The following is an 11583-nucleotide window of genomic DNA, read 5'->3' on the forward strand; positions in this document are numbered from 1 at the left end:
ACTTTCTGAGTGTGAGAAGGGAAAAGATCTTGGGGTCTTAGTGGATAGCTCAATGAAAGTGTCAACCCAGTGTGCTGCAGTGGTGAAAAAAGGCAAACTCTTGCCTGATGAAGTCTGCTTAAGAGCATACGAAAGCTTACATTCTGAACAAAACTTAGTTGGTCTTAAAGGTGAACTTGTCTACTGCTTTGTTCTGTTGCTTCAGACCAACACGGCTGCCTACTGGGATTTATCTATGATCATTAAGACAAGGATTAAGAATAAAATGGCCAATATTATAATGCCCTGTATAGATCTATGGTGCGGCCTCATTTGGAATACTGTGTATAGTTCTGATCACTGTATGTCCAAAAGGACATTGCAGAGCTGGAAAAAGTTCACAGGGGAGCAGCCAAGATGATTAGGGGAATGGATTACCTTCCCTGTGAGGAAAGGCTAAAGAGTCTGGGACTTTTCAGATTAGAAAAGAAACAATTTACGGGGGGACATGATAGAGGTTTATAAAATTATGCATGGGGTAGAGAGAGTTGACAAAGAGAAGTGTTCCTCCCTCTCCCAAAATACTAGAACTTGAAGGCATCCCATGAGAGGGCTAGGCATCCAATGAAACTGATGGGCAGTTTCAGACAAAGAGTGATTGAAATGTGAAATTTGCTGCCATTGGATAGAGGGATGGCCACAAGAATAAACAGCTTTAAAAGGGGATTAGGTAGATTGATGAAGGATAAGTCTAACAATGGCTTCTAGGAACTGGTTGGCCACAGTGTGAGACTTGATGCTGGACTAGATGGACCATTGGCTCTTGCTGTGTTTCTATAATCAGTAAGGAGTCAAATTTGAGGGCTTATGTCCCGCTTGGGGAAAATAACTATGTGTTATATGAAGACTCTTTAAAACTATCGGCAGCATTAGAGAATGGTGATGCCTGTGAAAACTGTAGACATATTGAAACGGTTACAGTTCTGAAGATCTGTTCATACTGCATTACATTGTCCCCTGGATCCAGATAGGCAAACCTTTGATGGGGATAACAAACCTGGGTTATGGACTAGTTTACAGAAACTGGTCTTGCATTGTGTCCAGAAAAGAGGCATGCCAGAATTCAGGCCAGAAAATCAGAGAAGGTGCAGACAGGAATCAGATTACTTGGGATCGCCCTTGAAAGGGTGACAGCAGTAGAAGAAAAAGTAGAAGAGAGCCAGTTTGGTGTAGTGGCTAAGTGCACGGACTCTTATCTTGGAGAACCGGGTTTGATCTCCCACTCCTCCACCTGCAGCTGCTGGAATGGCCTAGCATCAGTCATAACTCTCGAAGGAGTTGTCCTTGAAAGGGCAGCTGCTGTAAGAGCTCTCTCAGCCCCACTTACCTCACAGGGTGTCCGTTGTTAGGGGGGGGAGGTAAAGGAGATTGTGACCACTCTGAGACTCTAAGATTCAGAGTGTAGGGCAGGATATAAATCCAATATCATCAATATCATCAAAATGTTTTCTAGTGTGCCACCAATAAACCATTGACAAAGCTGACCAAGAGCAGCCTCTTCCGACCTTCTGTTGCAAGGACTTCTGGAAGTTTGTGAGAACTTAGACCCAGCTTTTGAAGCCTCCCATGACTTCAGGGTGGGGTTGAAAGGACCTGGACGCAATCCTTTCACCCAAGTCAGCAAAAGTAATCTATTGTAAAACCTGTTAAGATGGGAGAATTGAGCCTCTTTATGTAACGATTGCATAACTTTACAGTGGGAACCTGCAATGTGCATTCTTTTTTTATTTTAGCATTAACAAGACCTTTCCAGGCAATAGAGTTTCGTTTCTGAATCAAAGCAGGAGAAAGAATCGTTGCTCCATTGTGACCTCCGTATGTTTGGCATTTGTGCATAGTTGGGATAACCAGTGTCTCCAAAAAAATGTTGGAGTGAAACAAGAAAAAATATTATTAGCCTCCTAAAAGATGGATAGTCATTTCTGTAGCATTTGCTGGAGCTACTTGCAAAGCATGATGCACCTCTTTAAAAATATTTTATTAGCCAACACCTGACCATTTGCTAACCATCCATGTGGAAATAAACAGTGTAGGTGTATTGACTCACTACTTAACCATTCTCAGGTAATTACAAGTCAATTTTTACTTTGCAAGTTACTTCATAAGTGTACATACAGGTTTGAAAGACAGTGTACCTTACCCACGACCTAGCATTAGCACAGAGTTGTTCAAAGGAATCCATTTGGTCTTTGTAGCCTCTTCTTGGAGAAAGAGTCCCTGTGCCATAGACTAGCATGGGGTGGCATCAGACCAGTCTAGCATTTGATTGGCCAACATGTAATTTGCAAACAGGTTTTGGTAGGCAGAACAAAGCCAATTAAAGAGCCTGTGTAATTTTTACTGTGATGCAGTTAAATCAAGTCGTTTATTAATTTTATAGCTGCAACCCTAAGAACCCTTTTTGGGAACAAACTCTACTAAATAAAATGGGACTGACTTCTGAATAGACTCACTTGGGTTTGCTCTGTGTGTGTTACTTTATCTCTGCAGATCAGAAACCTGCTTCTGCCATTCCAGATGCAAATGGCCTTGCAGTTTCTTGCCTTTAAAACCCTAGGAGCAGTGTTCCCTCTAAGCTCTGGAGTCTTATGAGCAAAAATTCTACTTTGTGAACTACTGCCATTAAAGCTGTGAGCTACTGCATAAATTAGTGTGCTCTGGGGTTATCTTTCCCGAGCTAAGACAAAAATGTGTGAGCTGGAGGCTAAAAAATTGTGAGCCAGCTCACACTAACTCAGCTTAGTGGGAACACTGCCTAAGAGGTCACCATAAGTCAGCTGTGACTTGATGCCACTATCCACCATCACCTAAGCAGGGTTACATCCTTCTATGTCCATGGAACTCAGTGGGAATAGAATTGTATTGTCTGTAAGCCTGTGTGCTGAGTTCATAGGGGTGGAATTCTAGCAGGAGCTCCTTTGCATATTAGGCCATACACCTCTGATGTAGCCAATCCTTCAAGAGCTTACAAGGCTCTTTTTTTGTGTCATAGAGATGTTGAGAGCCAAGAAATAAAACAAAATTTTCCATATTCACCCCACCGCCCGAGGACTTTCTTTTTCCCAATAGAAAAGCTGGAGATTACGGGCAGCACCAGAGGGAAAACTTATGATTCTCTCTCTCTCTGTGTGTGGAATGAGTGACATACTTTTGAAGGAAAGATTTTACTCAAAGTGTGTTTCATAAAGACTATTTAAAACTATCTGCAGTGTTAGAGAATGATCATGCCTGTGAAAATTGTAGACAACGACAACATCTTTGCAAAGATATTGTTTAAATGTGACTAATTTCCTTGATAATTAATGTGCTATAACTGTAAGATGACAGTATGCTACTGAAGAATTCGCACAACTCTCCTTCCTGCCACTCCTTGGCTGCCTGGCTGGCTGACTCAGGGTCAAGCTACATTTTACACAGGGAGGTCCATGACCGATCTCCTGAATTTTAAAATCAGCCATGGGGTTTTGTGTGTGTGTGTATTAATTTGAACAGGGGAGCAGCATAGGAGGTACCTTTCTGCTACTAATGTTCCCCTCTAAAGTATGATCCTAAGCAGCATTCCACCCTTTGAAGTCGACTGAAGTCAACTCTGTCTAGGAGAGCACCAGAAAACACAGCACACACATACATGCTGGTGGCTGTTTGCTCAGTGGAAAGCAAAAACCAAGACATTGCAGACCTACATGCCTCCCCACCCCAGCCTAACATTCATACACAGAGTCACTAGCATCTTGAACAGAATGGAATCATTCAGTGCCTTGGGGGACCTTATTTGGGTGGAGTGCAGCATAGAAATATTTTTAAATAAATAAAATTAAATCCTCATACCCCATCCAACTTCCTCAACTGAGCTGAACTCCTCATGGCTACATTTATTAAACCGTCCAGGGGCCAAACATACTGTGCATCTTGGCCCTTGGTCCCAGTGCATCTTGGGAAGGTGTGAAACTCTGAAGAATCAGAATCCGACTCCTTGTTCTGTAACTCACTGGGAGAGCTGAAGATGCAGAGGGCTTGGGGTTCAGAATGTATTATTTATTTACTGTAAACTGTCATGATTTTGTTTCCATTTCATTCTGTATTTAATTGTGTGTGTTTCTCTCTTTTGTTTCAGAATGTATTAATTGTGGAGGTAAGTTCACCTGTGTTTGCTTAGGTTACATTTCTGAGGATCAGTTACTACATGCTATCCAAGATCCAGATATGCAAACAAAATCCTATGAAGCCTTCAGAATCTTACTGAGGTAGTTTAACTTTTGTTATGCATGGAGAGCCAGTTCAGTGTAGTAGTTAAGTGTGCAGACACTTATCTGGGAGAACCAGGTTTGATTCCCCACTCCTCCACTTGCACCTGCTGGAATGGCCTTGGGTTAGCCATAGCTATCGTAGGAGTTGTCCTTGAAAGGGTAGCTGCTGTGAGAGCCCTCTCAGCCCCACCCACCTCATAGGTGTCTGTTGTGGGGGAGAGAAGATATAGGAGATTGTAAGCCGCTCTGAGTCTCTGATTCAGAGAGAAGGGTGGGGTATAAATCTGCAGTCTCTTCCTCTTCTTCAGAGGGATTGTGGGGGATATAGTTCATTTGAGTTCATTCCAAGTGTGGCCTTTAGTGAACATAACTTTTGCTTCAGCCTTTCGAAGTTACAACCCTTTTTAATGCAGAATGAACAGAACAAGCCAGTTCTCCAAGCAGTCAAAATTAGGTTATTGAATAGAGCTTTCAGCTCACCTTTTTTTAAAAAATGCCTTTCATGCTTTACAAAGGATATTATTGGAACCGGAAGGACAATGAGAGCCCTACTCAACCACATTGAGAAATACAAGCCCAAAATGGTTAAGGTAGCAAGGTAAGTGACATTGTGGTGTGTGGGGGGGAGGGGTACCTCAGTGGTAGCACACATGGCTTGCGTGCAGAAAGTAGTGGCCTCAGTCCCTGACATCACCAACCAACAAAGTAGGAGGGCTTAGCAATGTGAAGGCCCAGGGTGGGGGGCAATGGAAACATTCATGGGGAAAGTTCCCCTCCTTCCAGGATTTCTCTAATTTTTCTATTAGAAAAACTGGGGATTTGGGAGAGTGTTGAAAAACCTCCAGGGAAATATTTTATCTTTTGTATTAAGTAAAGTGCTTTTTAAAACAAGATTTTACTCTGATTGCATAGTTTTGAGATTTTTATGTTAAACGATCTAGTGACCTAGACATTGATAATTTCTGTGCATGCTGTACTGTTCAGCATATTTTCCAAGGATATGTATTTTTAATAGTGATTAATTTTATCAACAATTAATTTGCTATAATGTGTATAAGGTTTAGGCTTTATCCAGATAGAATATTTCTGTCAAAATAATATACTTCCTTTGGTTTATGACAATTGTTTTGTTTTCTGGGGGGGGGGGGGGTGTATGTAGTAATTGACCACATCTGCAGTTATGCTTGCATCAGACTAAGGCATTTATACTTTTAAATGTATATGCTAAATAAAAGATCACAAATGATGGGTTTTATGTTAATAAAACAGTAGAATCAGCTGCAGAATCAAACTGATTAGTTGATTGGCTTGATTTAAAAAAGTGACTAGTACATATTTTTCAAATTCCCAGAAATTTGTCACCTTTGGGAGGGCTGGGAAACACACCCTACTCACCCTTTTATATACTCTCCATTAATAATTATGTAACTATATATATTTATATTTTTATTGTTACTAATGGAGAGAAAATAGAAGGGTGAGTAGGACAGGAACAGGACAAGGGATAAATTGAGTTTTCCTGTAGAAACCAGAAGTTTAATGTCATCCACTTTCTGTATGGGTGGATTACAGAAAGAGACAACTGACTCATCAGCTAAGAATAGGGATAGAACAGGGCAGAGAAATCCTTATGGAGTTTCCCTGGTCACCATTCAGACATCTCAGATGTTGTTGATAGCAGATAGAGAGACTACAAACTTATTTGATTTACCTTAAACAGACTAGTGCTACTGAAAAAGCAAAGGAAACTTTAAAATATGGCAGGGCAGGCTTCAACACCTGGTGATTTACTAAGCCAAACCCAGCCGTGTATGGTGGCCCACTAGGGACTACAAAAATAGGCTTGTTTTCCAGGCTTCTCATTGACCACGCAAGGAAGGTGGGTTGTATCCAACTTGGTGTATCACAAGCTGTATGAGCCCTGAGGCAATGGAAGAAAAAGCAAGGAAGAATGCACAATGGGGAGTTATCCGAACAAATTCAGTTTTTTCTTTTAATCAGAAAAACATTTTGTTTCATGACAGTTTGTTGCTGAAAAGAACATCTCAACCTGATGGATACAGACCTGATTGTGAGTGGATTTTTCTTCCCTTCCTCGCTGTAGCTAAAATAGTCCATTGTCCTCCTTTCATTGAGCAGACAAGAGTGACACATCCAGCCCATGGAACATTTTCAGCATTGGTGCTTGGAATGATGTTTGAATTGAACACTGAATGCAAAAGGGCTACAGCATTGATAGTCATTTTTAAAAGGATTATTTCTACCTAGGGTTGCCAACTGATAGGGAAACCTGCAGCCAGGCCTACTGCTCTCCCTTCTTAATTTTTAGTTTTTGGTCTTTTCTGTATTTGTATGCATGCCTGGAAATCATGGCAACTTCTGGCAACCCCCCACTGGGGCATGAAGGATGTTCAGCGAAATGGTTTGATACAGCCTGCCTCTGCCTCCCACTCCTGGTATTCCAAGGAGGTCTTCCTTTCAAGTGCTTGCCAGGGCTGGCCTTTCTAAACTTCCAAGATATATGGGTTTGCCTGAGCTTTTCAGGTCAGAGCTCTCCTCCCTTTTGATAAGCAGAAACCAGCAAGTAACACGTTTCATGGTGAATAGCAAAGCAAAGTCTGCCCTGGTTCGTTCTTGGATGGGAAGCCACCAAAGATGTCCAGGGTTGTTATGCAGAGGCAAAAAATGGCAAACCAGCTCTGCTTGTCTCTTGCCTCAAAAACCTAGGGCAGAGGTGACCAAGAGCCACATTGCATAAGAGCCACATTGAAGAAACATCAGATGTTTGAAAGTTGCAAGAGAGGGAGGGAGGGAGGGAGGAAAACAAATAGGGGAGAGGGAGGGGGAAAGAAAGCAGCTTTTAACTTTAAATGCATAGAGTGATTTAGATAGAGAAATGCCTTCTCCATGCTGGCCAACAAGGTGGTGGAGGCTTCAAGAGCCACACAGTATGTGTGAAAGAGCCACATGTAGCTTCCAGGCCACAGTTGGCCACCCCTGTTCTAGGGGTTCCATAAGTCAGTTGCAATTTGACAGCACTTTCCACAACCACTACCATGGTGGAAGCTAACAAGGAATAACTTGATTTGTCTGGACTGCTCCCCAACTCATATTTCACATGCTTTGAAAACCCTGTGATGGCTCTCCATAAGTCAGCTGTGACTGGATGGCACTTTATGCACACAGTGGCTTAGTATTCTGCAGGTTGTAAGCCACAAATCCCAGTGTGTATATAAAGTCCCCCAGCTTCTTTTGTGCTTCTGGCCTGCCTCTCTGCCTCTAGCAGGGGAGACAACCTCTCTCCGCTCCATCCCTGTGCCCACTTGGCAACCAGGGGCAACACTACTAAGAAGAGGAGACTGGATTTATACCCTGCCCTTCACTCGGAGTCTCAGAGTGGCTTACAATCTCCTTTCCCTTCCTCTCCCCACAGCAGACACCCTGTGAGGTAGGTGGAGCTGAAAGAATTTGTGGCCGACTCAGGGTCACACCAGCAGGTGCATGTGGAGGAGTGTAGAATCAAACCTGACTCTCCCAGATTAAAGTCCTCTTAACCACTACACCATACTGGCTCTTCATAATCTCAGATGTTATTGATAGCAGATGGAGAGACAACAAACCTATTTGATCTACCTTGAGCAGACTAGTGCTACTAACTAGTGTTAACACACCATGGCTTGTGAATAGATATGCCACAACACGAATTGGTGTGGTATAGCAGTTAGAGTGTCAGACTAAGTCCAGGAGACCTGGGCTCAAATCCCCACTCTCCCATGGAAGCATGCCAAATGACCTTAGGCCCATTACACTCTCTCAGCCTAACCTACCTCACAGGATTGTTGTTGTGAACATAAGGTGAAGGAGGAGATAATCATGTGATAAGCTGTTTGGGGCCCCATGGGGGATGAAAGCACAGTATAAAATAAGCAACAAATCAGGAGTACAAATTGTGGTTAACAATTTGTACCTCAAGACTGAAAACTTTCTAGTTTAAAGCATTTAGTCTTGACAGTGAAATCGGGTGCTTTAACACATTGCACACTTGGGGGTGGGTTGCCTACAAACCAGGATTCTAAACTACAGTATAAACCTGGTTTAGAATCTAGGTTTGTAGGAAAGAAACAGACTGCCATTTTGTTTAAGCATCCATTTTGAATGTCATGCTAAATTTCAGTTAGTTCTGATCCAGGAAGTCTTCAGATCCAGATGAGGAGAAGAGAGTAAGAGCACACAAGCCTGAAATCCTGCAAGGCATATTCTTGGACCACACAAACTGTAGTTTACTGCTAGAAGGTATCAGAATCACTTGCGAGTTAAGTACACTCAGGGGCTGCCTTCAGATGTCATGAATAAGCTGAAGCAACTTTGGTATGTAACAAGGATGGGCGTAGATTGAGTCATCTGAATGCAGCCATTACCCATCTTGGTAAGAGTTATAGTTGGCAGAGTCTGTATTTTCTTTTTCTCAAAATGAGAGTACCTTTTTGCATAGAATTGTGGGTCATTGTATGATCTAATTGGGTACCTTTGGACATCTCTCTGAGGAGGGGGCCTGCCTCAGCTGTAATGAAGGCTTCCTTAGCTTCACATGAGGCCAAGCAGAGATTTGGCTGTTGTATATGTTTTCCAGGTCAGTGAACTATCACAAGAAGAAAGTGTCCGTGTTTGTATTTCTGACACTATAGTCTTTGTTTGTTTTTCCCATACAGATTATGGATTTGAAATTCCAAATTTATTTGTGGTGGGCTATGCCTTAGACTACAATGAGCATTTCAGAGATCTAAACGTAAGCATCTCTCATTCTTTGGGCCCTGAATAAACTTTTCAAAGTTGTTGCTCACAAATCTGGCCAGTCTGCACTGAGTTACCCCTTGTGTTTGGAACAGCAATAATGCTTTTGCTGTGCTTTCTAATGCTCAGCTTGCTTGTCTTCACAAAAGCCCTGCCAGCGTTGCTCTCTTCATGCCAATTTTGCAGATGGAGAGCTGAGGTTGAGGGATGATGTGACTTCTCTCTGAATCTAAGGCTGAGATGCCATCTCCATGCTAGTCTCCCAATTTCACCTTGTATAGCGCTTTGAGCTAGTGCATCTACAGAGTCCTCCCTTCTTGGCATTTCAGAAGGTGGAAGGATATTGCATTTTCTCAGCACTCCAGTTGCAACATTCTGTCAAAAGGAAAACTAGAGAGGAGCTGTGACTTTGCATGCATGCAGACTTTGCTTTGCATGCAGAAGATCCTGGTTCAGTGCTTGACATCTCCAGTTATGAAAGGATCAGCTGGTAGGTAATATGAAAAACATCTGCTGGGAGAGCTTACCAATCAGAGTAAGCAATATAGTATAAAGCAGCAATATAGTACAAAGCAGTGTTCAAAATGCATCCATTGCATTTTTAGGATTTCTTTTTGTTTAGTGTTGTTTTTAAAGCAATATGATAAGGGGTGGTGCTTTTTTGGTAGAAAAAGCCCTGCAGGAGCTCATTTGCATATTAAGCCACATCGCCTGGCTTGGGAGCATGCGGCTTCCGCGTGGCAGGTCAGGCCAGCTGGAGCCCTGGCCAGCCCAGGCAGAGCTCTGCTCCTTTGGGGATCCTGCAGGGGTGGGGGGGAATAGCCCCGGTAAGGGGTATCTTCAAACTATATACCTCTGTGGTAAGGTAGGGCTCATTTATCTTTTGATATTATCTTTTTAAAGGTGTATGGTTTACACTGTGCATTTCAAGCATTTGTTCATGGCAGCCTACAAAATGCATCCTGTCTTAAGACCAGACATAAAAGGAGACAAAGATATTAAAGTTATCTTTAATAACTGTAGAGGAGGGAACTTTGCTGGGTCTTGTCATGCACGTATGCAAAAACCTGCACCTTAGTAATTTCTGCTTCCATACAACTGCTGTAGGTTTTTTTATTGTTTAGTTTCTCATCTGGTAATAGTTAATTCATCCAGTTTGTTTTAATATCTTTGTAAGCCAATTGTTCTGACCAGTTTAGGTAAAAGTACAGAGGTCTGTATCCAACCAACCATGCAGTTCAGAAGACTTTAGAGCATTTAAGTTTCTCTAAGAGCAAACGGCAATGTTCAAAGATTCCTGACCCCAGGGAAAAAATTTCACAGGGGTTTAGTGATTGACAGCCCCCTTCTAGGGAAACTTAAGTACTATTAAGTCTTTAGAACGATATGGTTGGATATAGGCCAAGGCAAACAACATTTTACAAAGTAAGCACATACTAGTGAATGTGTTTTATGTGTTCATCTCGAGTTTTTACTGAGATGGATACTCAGCTTTGGATGAAAATACAGCTGATACTCATAGTTAATTGGCTCAGAAATAAAGCCCTCTGCAGAACAAGGTCTTCCTTTCTTTTACGGAGCAGTGCATCAACTAATTAGGATTTATTATCCTAGTGCCACTTAAGAGTTAATATATAAATCTAGTACTGCTGCATTCTACTAATTAGGATTAGTGATAAACACGGTTAAGTGTCTTTTTATGAATTGTTAACATTAAACTGTTTCATTATTTCAGCACATATGCGTTATCAATAACCACGGCAAAACCAAATACAGAGTCTAAAGAAGTGGTTTGCTGGGCTGAACTGGAATTTTGGTAGGATCTGCTGAAGAACAATGCAACTGACATCCATCTCACTCATCCTGGACTCAAAAAGTGGTATTTCCCATGACCAGCCTCCTCACACTTGGTCATCGTAGGCCTTCTTAATACCTCAATCAGGACAAAACATCTAGAATTGTAATTTTTCATAATCGTTCATATAATGAGCTTTGTTCAGAATAAAGAGATGATAGGTAAGGCAGAGATATTTGGTTTTACCCATTAACCCATAGAACAAGTACCTTTAGGAAAGAATCTAAAACACAAATGTGCTTACCAGATATGTCTGTGCCTTCCTGCTGACTCTTCTTTTACTTCTTTCTGTCCTTTGCCTCTCTTTACACCTTTGGAAACGCTTGTGCCAACACAGAAGGACTTCATACTCTTAAGACTTACTACTCTTACTAAATGTTGCTGCTGTTTACTTAGAATCCATACAGTATTAACAGGTGTATAGCAAAACAGAAAGCAGGAAACCTATCCTGAGAATGAAAAGTATGGTATAAAGGAACTTTGGAATTCAAGGGAGTGGGGGAGCTATGAAATGCTGCAGGTGAAGGTAATGTATATAACATGTGAATATTATCTGATCTACCAAAGCCTTTTATCTGGCCCAAATAGTCTACGTTTCCTAAATGAGGTTGGATGCAGACTAGACATTTCCACAGGCACAAGGATTTCTGG

The 11583-nt window shown here is 41.9% G+C and overlaps 1 protein-coding gene across 1 annotated transcript in view; it reads left to right on the top strand.

Moving 5' to 3' along the window:
• Window positions 1-11260, top strand: part of PRTFDC1 (phosphoribosyl transferase domain containing 1) — a 62622-nt gene extending 51362 nt beyond the window's left edge. Inside the window, exons 5-9 of the mRNA XM_060248346.1 lie at window positions 4154-4171; window positions 4802-4884; window positions 6311-6357; window positions 8996-9072; window positions 10813-11260. Coding sequence (XP_060104329.1) covers window positions 4154-4171; window positions 4802-4884; window positions 6311-6357; window positions 8996-9072; window positions 10813-10860 — 273 coding nt within the window. The 3' untranslated portion in view covers window positions 10861-11260. The remainder of the gene's footprint in view (window positions 1-4153; window positions 4172-4801; window positions 4885-6310; window positions 6358-8995; window positions 9073-10812) is intronic.
• The last annotated feature ends 323 nt before the right edge of the window (window positions 11261-11583 follow it).

This window comes from Heteronotia binoei, chromosome 10 (assembly GCF_032191835.1).
Source record: "Heteronotia binoei isolate CCM8104 ecotype False Entrance Well chromosome 10, APGP_CSIRO_Hbin_v1, whole genome shotgun sequence".
Classification (NCBI taxonomy): Eukaryota; Metazoa; Chordata; class Lepidosauria; order Squamata; family Gekkonidae; genus Heteronotia; species Heteronotia binoei.